Source organism: Frieseomelitta varia, unplaced genomic scaffold, assembly GCF_011392965.1.
Source record: "Frieseomelitta varia isolate USP_RPSP 00005682 unplaced genomic scaffold, Fvar_1.2 scaffold_738, whole genome shotgun sequence".
NCBI classification, from domain to species: Eukaryota; Metazoa; Arthropoda; class Insecta; order Hymenoptera; family Apidae; genus Frieseomelitta; species Frieseomelitta varia.
This window is the reverse complement of record NW_025110521.1, coordinates 104,214-125,611: the sequence shown is the minus strand read 5'-3', so window position 1 is coordinate 125,611 and position 21,398 is coordinate 104,214. Positions and strand designations below refer to the sequence as shown.

The window sequence follows — 21,398 nt, the reverse complement described above, 5'->3', positions numbered from 1 at the left end:
CGTCGATCGTTTCTGAATTTTTATTATTTATTTGAAGTTTTATTATTTAATTTCGCCTCTCTTCCTCTACTTTGTTATTTATCCATTTTCCTTGTCGAAGATTGTCAAAATTTGCCTAAAATTACTGAAAACATTCTTTTTAAAGATCCAAATCCACATCAGTTTTAAAGATCGATGTCTCCTCTTTAAACTGGCTGTACGAATTTCATTGAACTCTTAAAATTCGTAGAATTGAACGTTTAAAATTTCTTGAATTTTTGTCATTCAACCGCAGTGTTTAAAATTCAATGAAACAACGAAGAAAAATCGTAGAGAAAATTTTGAGGGTTTGTTCTTCGAAACGATGGTAAATTTAGTGACAAACAAAATTTTTCGATATTTCCAGAAATTTGAATTTTCTGAATAAATTTTCGATAATGAAAATATCTTCGCTTGAAAAAGATCTCTGAAATTAGTGAACTGTGAAAGTAATGGCCACATTTTAAAATAAGACTATTGTTACGATTTTTTCTTGAAGTTACAACAATTTTTATTCATTGTTATTCATTCAATTATGCTCCTTACCATGTAGCTAGTGATATTTCAGAATGATATAACATTCAGTTAGTCTCATTTTAGACCAGTAAGTCCAACATTTTCATCCACAAAAGTATCGACAATTTTCATTCGTTCATTTATTATATTTCTGAAATATAAATATATAATAAATATATTTATTATATAATGTAATTTAATATAATAAATAAATTTATTATATAATGTAATTTAATATAATAAATAAATTTAATATATAATATATAATTTAATATAAATTTTAATATATAATATATAATATAATATATTAATATAATAAATAAATTAAATATATGATATAATATGTTAATATAATAACTAAATTAAATATATGATATAATATGTTAATATAATAACTAAATTTAATATATAATGTAATTTAATATAATAAATAAATTTATTATATAATGTAATTTAATATAATAAATAAATTTAATATATAATATATAATTTAATATAATAAATAAATTTAATATATAATAAATATATTTATTACATTTCTTCGCTATACTTTAGACTACCAACAAGTCGAACATCTTTATCGTTCGGAAGGCGAACTTTTTATTTCTGGCAGAAGTTCAACCAGGAAGTCCTTGGAATCGAACACCGCGTGCATAATTCACTCGCGACTCTCGCCTTTCGCCAGGTTTCTGTCGCGTCGCGAGCAAGAATTTCGTAAAATTCGAATTTTACACGCGTTACGTGGCATGACAATCGGGCCTCGTTCCGCTTATCGCCGGACTTATCGCTGAACCGTACATACACGTGTCGATACTCGCAGTCGATAGAGCACAAGCATGAAAGACCCGAACGATGTGACGTTGTCGACGTCGATTTCGTCAACGGTGACGATTTTACGCCCCGACGCTTTGCATCGATTTCCCAATCGGAGGTGACGGAAGTTGTCATCGCCTCTGGAACAGAACGTTCTCGCTGTTAATATTCTGATAATCCGGCTTGAAACAATCGACTTTTTGTGGATTTTTCTTTAAGGAAACCATGATACATTTTGGTTTCGCAATTTTTGCATAGATTTATTCATACTTGAAGAGTATTTACAATTTTTTTTTTAACGAAATTAATGTACGTTGCGAAAATTATATAGCCTTAGGTAAAGCATGTTTTTTTAAAAACGGATTCGAACGGCTGACGTGATTCCGGTCCACCTGGTTATTTGAAACTAAAAAACCAAAATGCATCTTCGTTAGTATAAATATGGCTATCGCATGAACCACGGAAACAGTGAAATTTCGAAAATTAAAAAAATGGCAACAGTTTGTATTTTAAATCGATTTTCCTTGTGCTTTTTGTCTTTTGGGTGATAAAAAAAAAAAATAAAAAAAAACATTAGATTTTGAAATCCGTGGTTGATGCGATAAAGGTACATCCGGTGAAGATCTGCTCCAAATTTCAAGTCAATTAAAACGTGAGATATTTCGTCAGCTAGTTCAAAAAGTATGGATTTGAGAAAAACACGTTTGACATTTCTGTTATCCATTGTACAAAAATATTTATACTTACGATCAATCGAACAGTACAAAAAAAATATAAAATATTAATAATAATATTATAAATATATTAATATAATATTATAATATTATAATATAAATATAAAATAATATTATAACTATATTAATATAATATTATAATATTATAAATTATAAATATATTAATATAATATAATATTATAAATATATAAATTAATTAATAATAATATTATAAATATATTAATATAATATAATATAATATTATAAATTATAAATATATTAATATAATATTATAATATTATAAATATATAAATTAATTAATAATAATATATAAATAAATTATAATATGAAATAAAATATCTTTTGAGAAAAACGTTGAAGCTTTTGTTACATTCATATTTACGTTGCGAGCAGTACACTGTTCCCTTTAAACATCTATCACTTTGCTAAGTTTACGAATTCAAACAAATCCTTTTACATAGACATTTTCGAAAACATATACTTCAAAAAAATGTAAAAAAGAAAATTGATTTTTTTAAGCCGGATTACCAGAATACCCCCTTAATTCGAGTATAGCCACGCATAGTAGTCGAGGTATTTTCAGAGAGAATGAAAGATAAATACCACACGGAGCACGAGTCTCGATCAGTCTCGATCATTGGCCACGTTTATTAACAAAAGCAGGATACGAATATCGAATGACTATTGGGAACCGAACGTGGGAAACACACAGTGTATTTCAATTAATCGAATTGCGTAATTGTGCCTCGGTAATTAATGGACCGTGGATGCGTACGCAGATGTCGTGTCTACGCGCATGGAAAATTGATAATTGTTCCGAATATTTAAATATTCGCCTCGGTGAACAGTCCCAGTTTGTAAATAGTAGATAAAAGAATACTTGGAGATTTAATTTAATTTAATTTCATGAAAGTTCAACGATCAGTTTCGTGGTTTGCTACCGCTTTTACACATTCGGTCGTAACTCTTGCGAGCGCAATCTCGAACGTTTCAGAAGTGACTCGTTTCGAGTGGATGTGTAAGCTAAGGAACGTTCCATTTCTGTGTAAAATAATTGTCATGCAGCACACACGTTTATAGAAATGTTTTCAATTATTTTTGTACGTACCATGTCGCAACAGTCGAACGTTGTTTGTATGTACGTCAAATGAAATGAGAAATTCGTGTAGTATTCATTTGCATTCATTTAACAAATTCGTTCGATGTATTTGTTCAACAAGGTTCGTCCAATGAATTTGCTCGAAAAGATTTATTCAATAAATTCATTCGATTAATTTGTCGGACAAGTTTGTTCAATAACAAATTCATCCATCAAATTTATTCTACAAACTCGTACGACGTTTATGCACGTTCGAATGAAATTCGAACACGGAAGGAAGAGCCGTCCGTTTTTTAAGAAATAAATTCGACTCCTCTCGTTGAATAGATAAAATAATAGAAAACAGCGAATTTGAAGTATCGAGACCATGACAATATTACCTAATCTAACCTAATAGAAATCTTTTTTTTTTTCGTTTCTTCTTTTTTATACGTGTAGAAAATCTTCGAAAGACACCTAGGATCCTCTGAGGAGAGATGATATACCGACTACAACCTCTATTTGAAGAGCATTTATGTATGCGTATTAACCTCTTGCACTGGAATAACGTGCCACGCACGTCGATAATTTTTTGTCCCAAAATTGCAATATTTTCTCAGTTTTAAGCATACTTAAGTATAACCCAGGCAAAACAAATGATAAATTTATTATTTGCTTCTCAGTAATTTCTATTCAGTGATATCGATACCGACGAGTTCAAAAAGAAAGCGACGATTCCTTGTATACGGGTTTGGTCACTCGTCATGGTCCGCAATCAGTTGCCAGCGTTTAAATGTCGAAACTCGTAAAATCCTAAAAAAATAAATGAGTCATTAAGTCATCAATACCACTTATCAACAGGATATGTCATTATCTTCCTACTCGGTCATCGAGTCGAGCTCACCGAGAGTCGGTAGCGCAAAACCTAATAGGTTTTAATCTCTTGTGCTGGAATTTTTCTTTTGCGTCGAGAATCTTTTGTCCCAAAATTGTAATATTTCAAGTATATTTAAATATGTAACCCAATCAAAACAAGTAACAAATTTATTATTTCTTAATAATTTCTATCTATAGTGATATCATACCGACGAGTTGAAAAAGAAAGCGACGATTTACTGTGTACGGTTTGGTCACTCGTTATGGTCCGCAATCAGTTACCAGCGCAAGTGGTTAATCTCGGGAATTTTTTGGCCGAAAATTGCAATATTTTCTCAGTTTTAAGCATATTTAAGTATAACCCAGGTAAAACAAGTAATAAATTTATTACTTCTCAATAATTTCTGTCTATCTACAGCGATATCATACCGACAAGTTCAAAAAGAAAGCGACGATTTATTGTATACGGGTTTGGTCACTCGTCATGGTCCGCAATCAGTTGCCAGTGTCGAAACTCGTAAAATCCTACAAAAATAAATGAGTCATTAAGTCATCAATACTACTTATCAACAGGATATGTCATTATCCTCCTCGAGTCGAGCTCACCGAGAGTCGGTAGCGCATTTTTAACCTAATAGGCTTTAACCTCTTGCGCTGGAATTCTTTTGCGTCGAGAATCTTTTGTCCCAAAATTGCAATATTTCAAGTATATTTAAATATGTAACCCAGTCAAAACAATAAATTTATTATTTCTTAAACAATAAATTTATTATTTCCTAATAATTCCTATCTATAGTGATGTTATACCGACGAGTTGAAAGAGAAAGCGACGAATTACCGTGTACCGGTTGGTCACTCGTTATGGTCCGCAAATCAATCGCCAGCGCAAGTGGTCAAAGAAGCTCCGAACTGAGAATGAGACTAAACTCCGATGAACCTAAATCTAACCTAGCCTAAACGTGACCCATGTTAAATTGTAAAATATAATTCTGAACGAATTGAATTAATCTGGATTTTCTTTTGCTTGCAGAACAAGATCACCCAGAACCCTACCATACAGTTCCTAGGAAACGAAGGGGTAAGTGAAAAATCACTTTATTTGCAAGTATTCGCAAATATGTCAATTCTAGCCGCGATAAATACGCGACGGATTACGAATCTGTCGGCTATTTACCGATCAGTCACATAAATCAACCGTAAAACCGTCTGCTTCTGTCGTCTGAAACGTCGACAAAAACAACGTTTTATCCAACGCGACACATGCTAATAAATATCGCCTACTCGTTTTCAGAACGATTGTCTTCTCGGTCATTTGTGTTCTTGATTTATCGTGTTCGGTATTGCAAATGAAACTGATAAATTGATCTCGCAATAATCAATGTTCATTATGATAGGTGCTCGTGTTATTTTGGGGGGGAGGAGGTTTTAATTAGTATTTGCGGATTGAAAAGTTAATTTAAAAGTTACTATTTCGCGTGTACTAATTATTATTGTTGAATTGCAAAGTTCGAAATCTCTGGAAGGAATTGAGATTCGTATGAATGTGTTCTCTTCAAAATTTTTGTAGGAATTTTTGTCAGTCTGATTTCCTCTGTCTGAGCAATTTTCGACGAAATTTTTTTGGATGTGATTTTTTTAAACTTGTAATCAGTAGGCTACGAAAATTTACATAAATATGTTAAAGCTTAGATAATTAAATATTGCGAAGAATGTTTCTATCAATGTATCTATAGAAGTTAAATAGAGTATTACTTCATTCAGTAATGAATGTAATATTTTGAGCGTTTTATATTTTCTTGCCATCTTTAATCACTTTAATTGAGCCATTTGTTATTTAAAAATATGTCAAAAGTTGCTAATTGTGCAGTGTAATAAGACTTTTTGTGTCTTTCTCTTGAAACACGAATTTTAAGAAAACTGCAATAACAGTGACATTCGCACGTATTATACATTACATATCATTATATTTGTTTTATTAAAAAAATTCTCTTTTTGATTGATTAATTATTACTGCGTAATTCTCTCAATTTTTCTTTGAAACATTTCTTCATACAAGCTGTTCAATTCCGTGAATTTAGAAACACTGAAGAATCATTATCTATTATTATTTTAAAATTTACGAATATCTAGTCGTTCTTTCTTCCGATTTAAAAACACGGAAGACAATTACTTAATCTTTGAGTGTACATTCGTGGTGTAAAATTATAGTTTCAATTTGAAAAAAAAAGACAAGAGACATTAAAGCCTTATGAAATACGAATCTGAATTTTCATTTTTTCAATTTTAATTCTTCAAACTGAAGAGTAATAAATACAAATATATATATTTTGCGATAACGAATATAATATTTATCGAAGACTATAAAAAGAAAATCGCAATACCAGCTATTATTTTAAAATTTACGTACACTCGTAAATAAATTTATAAAGGCGAGCTCACTATAATACTTGCCTAATTAAATTCACAAAAACTTATCAGAAATAAAGTTGATCAGCTTGGTTTTCGAGGAGCTCGCGTAACAAACAAATTTCGACTGATTCAAACTGGTAGAATACGGTCGTAAACCGACTCACTCCAAGTATTATACTTATCCATTTTGCATTTTCTTGTCGCCGAATTCCCACACAAATGCGTAAAAAATTCTCTGCCGATAAATAATCGCTTTAAACTGTCTTCTTTCTTTTCTTTTCTTTTTTTTTTTTTTTTTTTTCAAAATGCAAAAATTCGCGAGATTTTTCAGGACCGCAAGTAATCCTTCCGAGAAACGACTTGCGGAAAAATGAAAAGGAAGAATCGTCGCGTCCGTGTGATCGCGTTCGCGATTAAAAAAGATCGTCCAGCTGCGCAACATGTGAACCTCCACGCGAACAGTTTCGTTCAGTAGTCGGGCATTTTCTCGGAAAGATTTCCCGCCTCGGTGTTCGTTGAATCTCACCGCGGTGATGTCTTGGCGATTCGTTCCGAATGCTTTGCAATTCGTCGCGCGTGTTGCTAGAAATTATTACGAGACGTTAGAGTAGGCGAGGCAAGAATAGGAGTCGAGATTTCGTTATACAAGACGTATGCATTCCGTGGTTGACGTCGTTTTATTATTTTTATTATTTTCTTTTATTTATTTTTCATTTATTTTCTTTTCTTTTCTTTTATTTTATTATTTCCTCGAAGACGAAGGGTTTAGTGGTAAAAATATTTCTTCCTTTTCTCGATACATTCTTCACGACGTAGAATCGCAGTCGGCTGGTGAAGAAAGAATAAAATTTTTTTCATCTGAGAAAATTCGTTTTCAGGGAAATCGATCTATCTATTGTAAATTTGTCGAGTATACTTGAATTTATTATTAACTAATTCCAGACTCGAGACTTTTACATCGATGATCGTCGTGATTGTTCGAAATGAAAATGGCTCGAAACATGAGCCATTATTTTATTTACTTATCTACATGTACATACATATATATATATATATATATATATATATATATATATATATATACTCTCACCAATATCACTCTGAGACTTTTACATTTGAGATAAACAATCATCGTAATTCGTTAAAAACGGACGAGAAGATAATGAAATAATTGCTCGTCAAATCCCCCTTTGTGTCACAAAGAGAACCAAGAATGAGAAACATGATCCATTATTTTATCTGCAGTATTTTATCTACATATACACGTATAATCTAAATTAGTTAAACTCGGAAGAACAATTCTAACAAATAATTAGTTCAGAGTATGCACAATCGTGGCCCATTGCGAAAGACAAAGAGACACCCATGGAAGATGACGTTCGAGAACCGGAGGGAATCTGTGCATAGACGTGGAAACACGACGTCGAAGGTTTCTACTACGGTGAAGGCGATCGAGGTCGTTCGAGCAAGGTTATACACCATTTTCTCCCGTTCGTTGATTCGCTCGCGTACGTTCGTTCCTCCAAACGCAGCGTTGAAGTCGCCAGGCCGAGTTCTTTCGGAATCCTTGGTTCATTCTTCGCGGACGATTTTTTCGAAGGCTATTTCGAGATCGTGTTTGCAAGGTTGCGTCGATCGCGCCACGGTTCCGGGATACTGCAAAACAAGTTGATATTTAACGCGTTGATATTTAAACCCTTTACGATCTAGCCTGTACATACGTACGTATGTGTATTCGATGATCTTCATTCGATGATAAAGAGTTAGTGTCTTCAGCGCGTTCGTAGTGTGTTCAGAGTTCTTTTATTTGATGAATTAAATTAAATCAATAAATTATTTAATAATTATTATAATTATTCTTATTAAATAATAATATAATATTCTTATTAAATAATAATAATATTATTATTTAATAATAATTATAATAGTCGTACAATCGGTATAATGATAAGTACAGTCAATAAATGGTAATAATATAGTCAATAAATTGTTAAGTAAGTAAATTATAAATATAAATAATTATATATTATAAATTAAATAATTAATTTAATTATATATTATATATATATATTAATTATTACTATATATAATACTATATATAAATATTATATATAGTGTATATTAATTTAATTATCTATTATATATATAACATCTTTTATATTTTATATTAATTTTTATATAATTTTATAAATTATATATTTTATAATTTTATATATTATATATTAATTTTATAAATTATATTTATTTGTTTAATAATTTATTGACTGTAACAATAATCGTATTGGCGAATTGACCAGTTGAGGATTACAGACGTGTGTACTATAATTCTACGTTTAAACGCTAGGATAGTTAGATAGTATGTAAAATGACAAATCATCAAACGGTTCGAGCTTGTTCCCATCATAGTTAATTTATGCATGGTCTCTGAAGTTTTTATTCCACCGTCTTTCAGTAGAATAACTTAATTTCTTTAATTTTAAATTTCGTCTTCGGATGGAACGTGAAGGTTCACTAAATATGTTTATAAATATAAATCACTTGAAACGTAATCTGAGTGATTTTACGCTTCACAATAAATTGACCGTCGAGAATAAGATTTTTTTTTTTAACGCTTATCCAAAACACACAGTATGTATCACCAGCTATCTGCGAACGTTATCCAGATATGTATATCGTAATCCCGACATGTGAAATCGATTCATCGGAGACCTTGGTCTTGGAGGGTATTGATTATTTCGAACAGATAAAAAGTGGTACGACAGATAATCATGAATATTTCAGTTGATTATCTCGCGCTCGTTTCCATTACAGTTTCTATACAATTAATCTCTATTGTTTTTTCGTGAATCATTCTGAACAATACGGTAATTACGTATCTTTGTACGATCGATTTCTTCGTGGTTGATAAGAGAAAGCAAAATGTTGAAAAACGAGACTTTTATTAATTTTGGTGTAATTTAGCTATTGCCTCTTAATTAATAAGTTACGTGACAAAATAGAAACAGCAGCAGTCTTCGATTATAAGAATTCTATTGCACAATTCTTAACACTATTTAATGCTATTTTTGACAAAAGCGTTGACACTAGATCCGACAATGCAATAGGTTTCAAATTTATTTTTCTACAACTGCTTGATTACGGTCAAGGTTGATATTGATTTCTGTTTAAACAGAAAAGTGATTGTATTTTAATTATTCTAATTATTTTAATTATCTTAATTATCATTTAAATTACAATGATACCTGTTGAAAACCGGTTATAATATCTCTATAATAGCGTAGTTCCTTCTTGCATTAAGTCCTTCGGTTATACCAAGTCCTTTCAAATTTTACAAGTAGAAACGTGAAATCAGAATTCTGAAATTGAACCAAGACGAAAATATTATAAACCAAGATAAAAATATTGTATATCAACGCGAATAATTAGTAACCAATAATTTTCAAATTCTGAAGTACATTCAAACGTGATTAAATCGACAAAAAAAGGTTCATTAGCTCTACAAACACGCACAATTGAACCAAGAACAAACATATTACACAATACGAACAATTAATGGTGAATAATTTTGAAATTTTCAAATTCTCTCAAAGTGAGAGTGAGTGAGTCTACAAAAGGAGAATCACTAGCTTTACAAACACACGCAACCAAACCAAAACAAAACTATTATTCGAATAATTAATGGTTATAATAATTTTGAAATTTTCAATTACTCTCAAAGCGAGATAACTCGAAGCTAAAAACCCAAGATAAAAATATTACAAAATGTAAATAACCAATGATTAATAATTTTGAAATTCTCAAGTAAGTACTGTAAAACGTGAGTAAATCTATAATACGAAATGCCTGCTATAAACATACTGCTCCAAACTCTTATTACTGTTATCACGTAGAGTCAAAACCTCGCTGTTTACCATTTTGCAAACCATCGTAGAATATATACTGTTGTACGAGTCAACGTCGCGGATTCGAAATTTTCCGTACAAAAGGGAAGAGAGGTGATCGACCTGTTGGCATCTTCGTTCAGTCGTGCTCGGCTTTTCGGGCGTGGCTGACTGTCTCATCGATTAAGCGCTGTTTCGCGACGCTACTTCGAGGAGGGAAGAACGAGCGAGGAAAGTTGCGAAGGCAGAGGGAGATGTTTAAGGTATGTTAAAAGCTCCTCGGCAATGTTGATTTATGGCTGATTGTTGTTGCTCGATTGGACAACATTGGATAACAGTCGTTTGAACGTCACCTGTTGCGACGCGAAAATGGAAATCTGATGGAGATGCTTCTCTTATTTGTTCGATCGGTCTGCCTATTTATTCGACCCGATTGGTTTTAAAATGGAAATCCCGACGTGAAGTAGAATTTCGAGTGGTAGAATTTCGACTCGTAGAATACGATGAAAATTTGGAAGGATTGTTTGACGCGTGCGTTCTCTTCACGACAGTGCAGATCATCGCAATGAACTGGAGAGCGTTATTTATTTGAAACGAAAGGGATATCTTGTCTCGTTCTCTCAGAAATAAGGAGAAACGAAGCAATAGAAATTTAACGACAAAAACTTCAATCGAACGTTTCTCGTTCAATATTTTCAACATTTCCAGAAAAATATCTAGAGAACAATTTTCCCAATCTACAAACCGAAAATCCATCCAAAAAAAAAAAAAAAAAAAAAAAACCGCAATGAAACGGTAATAATAATCACCTGTTGCGAGGAGGCAGATCCTTTCGGAGGTGGATATATAAAACGCGTTCCTCGTACCTGCATAGCCGACGAGAGGCTTCTTCATTCGCATAACCGATTCTGTTTAACCGCGTTGTTACTCCCGGCGTTGCCTTTCATCCTGACCTTTGACTGGCTTCTTCCATCTCCGGCGAGAGAGATCCCTCCGTCGAGAAGATCGATACGCCGGCGTTGACCTTTTCGCCAAGCTTTCGAAGCGCAACCAGACCAAGCACGCCTTCAGGGCCGCGTTCTGAAACTGAAAATGATCTCCCAAGGATATATGGGCTCCATGAGTTCGACGCCAATTTACTCGATGCGTTCGTCCTTAGTAGAATCCACGAGGAGGAGACAAGATGAAATTGAATATTCTTCTTTTTTTTTTATTCTGGTTGAAGTTGTAGGGGTTGAGATTGTAGATTTTAACCCTTGTACGTCGTTACACTTATAAACTCTACACGCGTGGTATTACGTTTTTCACCGTAGAAAGAAAATAGCAGATGAAAGATATTAAATCGCAACTGATAGTACGTGGTTAAAATATATTTTATTGTATGATAAGCAGAGCCGGGTAAAATATGAAATGAACTATTTTAAATGACAAATAGTAAATAGATATTTTATTGTTTCAGATTATCAAAATGAAATATTTGTTTTCATACTTTAGCTTTAGAGTATCAAAATAAAGTATTTTATTTACTGAAATTTTACGTCCTATTTGAAATACTATTTTATAAATGTAGAAAATAAGAAAAATGCAGGCCCATTGTAAACCGGAAGCCATCCTAAGCCGCCTAGGCAAGGATTATATATAAATAAATAATATAATAATAATAATAATAATAATAAATAAGTACTATTTTATTTGAATTGTGAAGAATTTCCTTTGTTCAAACTAGCATTTAAAATATTTTCTCTATAAATATTACCTATAGCTCTGATGATAAGTTCATTTTCGTTTCAAGAACGATCAGAACTCGCTCGATGCTTTGTATACTCGTGTGAATATTGAGCAAAGTGACATCAATCAGTCGAGGTCTGAAAATTTGACGTCCGATCTCTTGCGCTGGTACGTCGAGATTTTTTTGTCTCAAATTGCAACATTTTCTCAGTTTCAAGTATATTTAAATGTAACCCAGGCGAAACAAGTAATAAATTTATTAATTCACAGTAATTTCTATGATATCCAGTGGTATACCGACGTGTTCGGAAATTAAAATGGAAGCGACGAATTATTTTATACGGTTTGGTCACTCGTTATGGTCCGCAATCAGTTGCAAGTGGTTAATTAACCAAGCTTCTCCGAATTGCGACAGATCAAGAAAGATGTTTTTTATCACAATAATTTTCCATCGTATAGATACTCCACTGTCGAATCTCTTTTGAATTTCTTGGTAACATTTTGACAAGCGCCTAGAATGATTTTTTTTTTTTTTTTTTTTTTTTAAACAAACTTTAATTTATCGAACTAAAATCTGACCTTAAATTTCGAAGAAATTAACAGTTACACCTGTAGCTGCTCTTTCCCGAATTGCGATAGATCGAGAAAGATTTTTTTTATCAATAATATAATAATTTCTTGTCGTACGGATATTTCATTGTCGAATAGAAAAAAAAAAAAAAATATATATGAAAAAAGCTCGTCTCGATGGCTAAAGTGTGTTGTATGTTTTTAATAATGTGATTACTCCAAAATACAATAGGTGGCATATGTATCCAGCGTTCGTTAAACAAAAATGAAGATTTACGTTCGTGTTTAAAAGAAAATCCATCATCTTTGTCAAGTCTTTTATTTTCACTCGTTTTTCAGTCTTTCCTGCACACTTCTCGCGTGGCTATTTTCAGTAAACGTCTTCATCGTCGGAAATCCCCGTCTTCCTTTCTTTTTTCATCTTTTTTTTTTTATTTCTCGACCCACATTTCCCGCTCTTCTTCGTTTTCTGCAAGAATCTCGTCGTCATGATTCGTCGACACCAAACACCACGTCGCAATGAACCATCGACCGTGACACGCCTTGATACTTTATTTCGGGCCTGCGATTTTCGTTTATTTATAGATCGTTATATCAATGTCGTTCGTTAACACACCCGTTTGCAAAGACATGATTCTCTAATAGGGGCCAAGTACGCTATCCGTGTATATATATTCGTTCGTCAACGCGATTCTTTCATTTGCTACTCTAGGTTCGCATAAACACGTACCTCGATTAACGCTCAGGAGATCATCACGTTCTTTGAAGACAAAGCGTTAAACGAAACAGCGTCGAAAGACCAGGGACGAAGAAACGTGCAACTAAGAACAAAGAAGCTTTACTTTAATATTTTATGTGACTTTTACATCAACCTGTAGGATATAAAAATAAGCACAAAGAAGAGGAAAGAAAGAAAAAGAAAAAAATGTGTATAATACAAGGGAAAAATTTATTGCCCGTTTCAAAACGTTTTGATCCTTTGCATTTGACGATTGCATCGTTACATCGACTTATATAGTATAAAATATATTCAGATAGAATTTGTTATAGCGCTAAACGAAGTCTCTACGATTTATATCTGACACTCGTAGATATCATCATAAATGTAAAAAACGAACTAACGAAACGTTTTTCAAGACACGACGCTCCAGCTTATCGCCCCTGAGTGTTTTTTATCTCTGTCAAAAAAGATAAATTTTGTGATGGATAAAAGAAATTTAAAACGAAGGGAAAAGAAAGAACATCGGTGCATTTTCCAACAGAAATCGAACGCACGAAATCGACCAACCAGGTAAATCAGAGAAACGCGCTTACGGGTTGTATTGATGACGTGTAAAATAAAATGCATTTATTCAGGAACGCAGGTGGTCGAATGATATACAGAGTCGAAAGTTGCGCAAGCGTTGCACGCGTCGGAATTCGACGGTGTAGAAAGTATTAGATCGGTCCGATTGACCCAAGAGGGAGGGGAGGAGGACAAGCCTAAAAGCGAAATTTTATCTATTTTACACGATATGTAAACGATTAGCTACGCCAACTTTCACACGAGGCAATTCGCGCCCGATTGAAGATCACAGCGGACGAACACGATAGGTCTGCAGTTTTTTTCGCTCGTCGGATTTTAACCCCATGCGCTGGCAACTGGTTGCGGACCATAACGAGTGACCGAAACCGTGTACAGTAATTTGTCGATTTCTTTTTCTTTCGAACTCGTCGATACGATATCACCGGATAGAAATTGTTCAGAAATAGTAAACTTGTCATTTACATCGTTTCTAAATATTTCCTTTTTCACTAGTATTAATCACCATTACTTCTGTTAACATTATCATTGAACTTCTATTAATATTAAACCTCCAGTATTATTGTTCGTCAATTAATTAATATTAGTTGAGTTAATAATTAGTGATAAAATGATTGACTTTTCAAAATGAAACTTGCAATTTAACCACTTGCGCTGGCAATTAATTGCGGACCATAACGAGTGACCGAACCATATATAATAATGCGTCGTTTTCTTTTTCTTTTGAACTCGTCGATACGATATCACCGGATAGAAATGGTTAAGAAATAATAAACTTGTCATTTACATCGTTTCTAAATATTTCCATTACTTCTGTTAATATTATCATTGAACTTCTATTAATATTACACCTCCAAATATTATTATTCGGCAATTAATCAATATTAAGTCATTACTTCTGTTAATATTATCATTGAACTTCTATTAATATTAAACCTCCAATATTATTATTCGTCAATTAATCAATATTAAGTCATTTACATCGTTTCTAAATATTTTCTTTCCATTAATATTAATTATCATTACTTCTGTTAATAATATTAACTTCTATTAATATCAGACCTCCAGTGTTATTATTCGTCAATTAATTAATATTTGTTGAGTTAATAATTAGTAATGAAATGATTGACTTTACAAAATGAAACTTGCAATTTGACCACGTTGCGCTGGCAACTGATTACGGACCATAACGAGTGACCGAACCGTATACAGTAATTCGTCGATTTCTTTTTCTTTTGAACTCGTCGATACGATATCATCGGATAGAAATTATCAAGAAGTAATAAACTTGTAATTTGTTTTGCCTGGGTTACATTTAAATATACTTGAAATTGAGAAAATGTTGCAATTTGGGACAAAAAATTTTCGTCATTCCAGCAGAAGAAGTTAAACTAGAGGTTTCGAATGTCCACACGATCGAAATGAAGACAATCCAATATTTAATAAATATTTCCATTATTTTAGTCATTACTATACCCTAGTACATACATTCTACTTGAAGATTACTCATGCATACTTTTACTTCTTATATGAGTAATCTATTGCAGGATTTGCAAATTTAAATGCACTTCACCCTGAAAAACTTGACATTGGACACTCGCAGTGTCTTCTAGAAAAATTCTTCACCTTCAAGCATTCAAAGAGTCAATTGACGTTTCGACGCTCGTCTAGGATTCGATCGATCATCTAGTAATACGTCGTACGAGCAAAATACAGTAGATTCAGCGCTTCTACACGATCTCTTCTACAAAAATTCTTCAACTTCGAGCGTCCAGAGGATCAACTGATGATCCGACTGGCTGGATTCGATCGATTACCTAGACACACGTAGAAGATTCAGCGTTCGTCTTCCAGGAAGAACTTAATTCGAACTAGTTTCGCGAAATATGCTAACCGGTGGATCGTAATCACGCAAGGTGATCGTTCGAATTTCCAAGAGAAAGAAAGGAAAAGGAAGATAAAGAGGAGACGAAAAGCCAACGTCTTGAGCGTTTGTTGAGCGAAGTTCTTGGATAAAATATACATACGAAGCGGAGAGCCGAGATACCGAGTGAAAGGCAACAATGTGAAGGCAAGCGTGCGCGTGCTTTACGTATGCTAACCGCACACGTATGCAACGTACGAAAGGCCGTCGGTGTCTGTGTCAGTGTCGTTGAAAACACGTAAGTGCTTACACTTCACACGGACTTATTTGCGATTATACTTGTTCGAGGAGGTGGAAGTGAGAACGAAGATAAATTCCCACAGGGTTGAGGGACACTCGCAACGCAGAGAGAAAGAGAACGAGTGATGAAGGGGATGATTCTGCGTGAGAAGGACAAAAATCGAAAACTAACAAGGAATCAAATCAGCAAGTGAACGATTGTACGCTAGACGAAAAATATGTTGGAATGAAAGAGAATAGAATAGTTGTCGAGACGATCGAGCGACGATCTTGGAACTTTCTCGAGTTTCGTGCTGTGTCGAATCGTGTGCAACGTTTGAGGATTGAAAATGTAGAAAAATAGGAATATCCATTTTCAATCTCACTTTGAAGGTACAGAAAAGGATCGAGAGTCGAGTTGAAAAATTCCCACCGCCGCTATGTAGATCGTAGGAAACAATACAAGTTTTGATTGAAACTTTCTTTCTGCATCTTATATAATTTCGTGAATATTCACGATAGTATGAAAAGACAAGATTTTTTTGAATGGGTGTCTTTCACCTCCACGACCATATTTCCAAGAGGCGAAAGAAATTATTAGCATCGTGTGAACTAGATTTGATCAAAGTTTCAAGGTTTTTTAGAATTTTTTAGTTGTCGAAAATTCCCTTGCAAATATTCCTCTTGCTCCAGTAACATCTTGATCTATGGTGAAACAAATTGTTTCTGTAAATATAGACCACCGAAAACGACACAACTTTCGATTAAATTTTCCTTCTGCATCCTACACGGTTTTTTAAGTATATTAATTATTAATATATTAAATATACATTTATTATTTAATTATTATATCTTACTTTGTAAATTATTTTTTAAATAATTATATATATATATAATTTATAATTTAATTTTATATATATAATTTATAATTATTTTTATATTTATAAATATAAAGTATATTAATTATTAATATATTAAACATATATTTATTATTTAATTGTTATATCTTATTTTGTAAATTATTTTTTAAATAATTATTAATACATAATTTATAATTTAATTATAATTTATAAATATAAAGTATATTAATTATTAATATATTAATCATATATTAATTATTTAATTGTTATATCTTATTTTGTAAATTATTTTTTAAATAATTATTAATACATAATTTATAATTTAATTATAATTTATAAATATAAAGTATATTAATTATTAATATATTAAACATATATTTATTATTTAATTGTTATATCTTATTTTGCAAATTGTTTTTTAAATAATTATATATATATAATTTATAAATTTAAAATAATCTTAAAAAATTAATAAATTATAAAATTTTTTCTGTATAATATATAATCATAACTATATATAATAATGAAATTATACTATATAATACTAAATTATTTAATACTAAATATATATAATAATAAAACCATAATTTTTTAAATATTCACGATAATGCGAAAAGCCAACATTTTTTTCAACAGAAGGTTCCGATTATTATCGTCGATTGTTAAATCGTTCCGATTATCAGCATCGCGTGAACTAGATCCGTGAAAAGTTTCAAATTCGTTTGAACTCTCCCTCCATCTTCACTGATCGTAAGTCCGGACCATAAGTCCGGATTCGGTTCGCGCGGCGAGCTCATTTGCAGCACGAGCGCGTTAGAGTATTCCACTTTTACGTGGGAATGGTCTCGTGATTCGAGGCGATTGGAAGGCAAAACTGTGATCCAGCAGCAGCAGCAGCAGCAGCAGCAGCCGGAAGCTCCACTCGCCGTGTTTTATTGTCTTTTTCTTCGCTTCCTCCTCCTCGAGTTTGCGCGTGCATACGCGGCGTTCGCCACTCGACACGCACAGGTTTCTTTCGCTCAAGGCGATATTTCACGGTGTAGCACGGCCACCGGTACGAAACACATCGCTGCCGTAACAGTTACTTTTACGCGTGACCCACTTACTATTCCAACAGTCGAATCTAAGTGCCACAATAAAAAGTAGGTCGCCAGTGGAATAATTGACGGTTTCGCCGTGTTAACTGCCTGGCCTGGCTCGGTCGGTCGGCAAACCAAATATTGTTTAATTATGTTCGGTCGAATTGAATTTTTCGTGTTAGAGTTCTTAGATCATCTTGACATTCTTTCGTGATCTTTAACTGTGACCAGACAAATGGTCTGACGTGGCCATCTTTCAGCTGTTTGATTTTAATTTTTGATTAAATTGGATTTTTCACCTTGGTTGACCTCACCTCACTTTGCTTCCATCAGTAACTCTGCCTTTGCGATATTTAATAGTAATTGCGAATGGTCAAATGTAGCCAAAATATCGAATCATCTTCGATCAATGTAGATTTTTCACCTTTATCGAATAAGATCATCTTTCAGCTTCTTTCAGTGACTCTTCTTTTGATTACAAATAATCAGACGTAGCCATTTTTTAGAGAGTAGGCCAAATATTGGATCACCTTCGATTAGACACAATTCCAGTTGTGGTTCAATCCAATATGGTTGAAAATTCTTAGTCTAGTTATAAGATTATCTCGCTTCCTTCTCAGTAATTCTTCTTTCCTGGCGGTTAATAGTTTTGTGGCTGTGTTTTGCCTTCAGAAAAATAATCAGACGTCTGACTATTTTTTTGAAGAATATACCAGACAATATTGATTCTTGGGATTGGCTCTGCATACAATATGAAACACATATCGTTGAGTGAAAAATAGCGCATACAATAGAATTTCAGAAGAGAAGCATTTTGATCACTATCGTCCAGCAACTAGAACAAATATAACAAATAATTCAGTAATTTTGCCAATTCTTTGTGATACAAATTAATCAGTATTTATAAGTCAATAACGTCACTGTGAGAAAGAGTGAAAGTAACTTTCAAGGGAAATTAGACAACTTTTGATGGTATTGAAAACTCTTCCCCAAAGAAATCTGAACTTTTCATATAGAGACGCTGGAAAAAAGTCAAATTAAAAGTTATATTGCTTGTTGTCCATATTGCGGTGGTGCAGAAATTAGAAAAAAAAAAGAAAAATTCATATTGTGATATGTATAATCAAGAGGAAGAAGACAATTTTTAATTTAATTTCTTTTTTTCCATATTTCCTACAAGTATCCAATACATGTACCTGAGATACTTTCAAGTGGAACTTTCTTTATCAATTATCTGGTGAAGAATGAAATTCGTCTTGAAATGAAACTTTTTTCGTCGAAAGATAATGTCGATAGTTTTATTTTATATATATATTGGTAAATGTATTGATATACATGTACGTGATAAATATATTAACATTTGTGGCATTATATAATATATATATATATATTTATTTATTTATTTATGTATAAATAAATTGGTAAATATATTAATACTTCAAATATATGTATATATATATATAATGCTTGAAGTATTATATTTACCAATTTATTTATACATAAATATATATATATAATATAATATATATGTATATTTATTTATGTATAAATAAATTGGTAAATATATTAATACTTCAAGCATTATACACACACACACATATAATAATGCCTGAAATTAAAGAATTTACCACGTAAAATCAGTATTTTATGAATAATTCAAAAAAATTCGAAAAAAATCACACGCATTTATTGCCAAATTACCAAAACGTTTAAGTCTGGATAGCATGTTAATCCGTCTGTGTACACATACAGCGTCAAATCGCGACAAATGCCAGGCAATGATAAAACAATTCGACAAACGAGGGAAGAGCGAAGAGCGAAATCGATCCCCCTTTCACCTGGCGAGGAGTCACAACAGGAATTGGGTTAGAAACTGCCCTATCCCAGGATCGTTCCAGTTGGTTTTACGAGTGCGTGAAAAACACACTCGCGGAGCGTAACGACAAATTCGTCGTCCGGCATCGGCAGGATCCGCGAGGCGCGTTGAATGCGGGACACATTCCATATATAGGTGTGCGTCTTTATCGTCGCGGCCTTGCGCGCATGTAGGCGATATGCGGGTATTTGCGCTCCTCGCCATTAATTTTTCTCTCCTCCTAATTTCATTCACGCGGTCTGCCGCCCGATAATTCCGTGTCGTTCCCCTCTCTTTCGTTCTCTTTCTCTCAAAGTTTCGATTCCTTTTCTTTTCTTTTCTTTTTTTTTTTTGGTCGATTTTTTTTTAACGATTCTCCACAGGCGAAAGTGTTTATTAAACATGTGAGCATATCAAGTGACGCGTAAAACAATTCCTATGGGATGGATGTTGGTTTTCGATTTACGGTGATTTAATAGGAAGTTATTATACAGCGCAGATTGTTGCATTTGAGTTGCTGTTCGAGTAGCTCCAAGTCGTCAGTTTCGTTGTGGTTTTTACTTTAGTTGGACGTAGAGTTTCGTGAATTTCACGCGTGTGCGACGGCATGTGAATTCGACAGTACAAAGCGACGCATCACAGCGTGATAAATTTTCAAAGTCGCTTCAAAGTTAATGGCTCGAGGGGAAATGTAGCAGTTCTTTATATTTTTAATCAACGAATGTTCTTTCATTGAATGCTTGATTCATTCTATATCAAAGTACTTCAAGCACCGCAATTTAATCTATCGCGATAATATTATCATGAATTTTCATTGCCGCGTATAAATCTCAACAATCGTTGCATAACAACAAAATAAATATAAAAAATATAATCACGCGACATTTTCCAAGATAAATGTTGAACAATCTTATACAATGTATAGTATACGTATTATATAATATATATAATGTATATATTGGAAATTATTATGTACAATAACTTATATATTATATAAGATCGTCCAACCAATTTATGTTTTAATTAATTAATTTATTTATATTTATATTTATATTATGTGTACTTATTATATTATATTTATATTTATATTATATTATATGTATATACATATCTTCTATTCAAATACCAAATATCGAAACTTATAATTTCCTAAAAAAAAAATCGTACAATAATAAACTTAAGTTCACTTTAAGGCTCGAAGCTTTTACTCTCAAATTGCATGGTTCATTTTATCCCAAGTATGCAGCGAATGGCAAAACGAAGACACTTTTCTTCTCGCAAAAGTGTTACGAATAGTGGAAAACATGGAAAAAAAATTTCTTCACAACCGAATGTTCGATTTCACACGCAATTTTGATTTGAAAATCGAAGCCTCCCCTTTAAGAACGAATCTGCAAAACTTACTACGTACGATTTCTTTTCGCCAACTTTTATCGAACATTGAACGTCAGACGAGAACGAAAATGTTACGGTAATTCAATGAAATCCATCCAGGAATTATCCTACGTTTTCTTATCGGCCTCCAAAATATATTC

At 32.6% G+C, this 21,398-nt stretch overlaps 1 protein-coding gene across 2 annotated transcripts in view; it reads left to right on the top strand.

Moving 5' to 3' along the window:
• The window catches only part of LOC122535569 (RNA polymerase II elongation factor Ell), a 187,878-nt gene that overhangs the window by 69,657 nt on the left and 96,823 nt on the right, over positions 1-21,398 (top strand). For both annotated transcript variants that reach the window (XM_043667230.1, XM_043667231.1), the window contains exon 2: positions 5,066-5,113. In XM_043667230.1, coding sequence (XP_043523165.1) covers positions 5,066-5,113 — 48 coding nt within the window. The remainder of the gene's footprint in view (positions 1-5,065; positions 5,114-21,398) is intronic.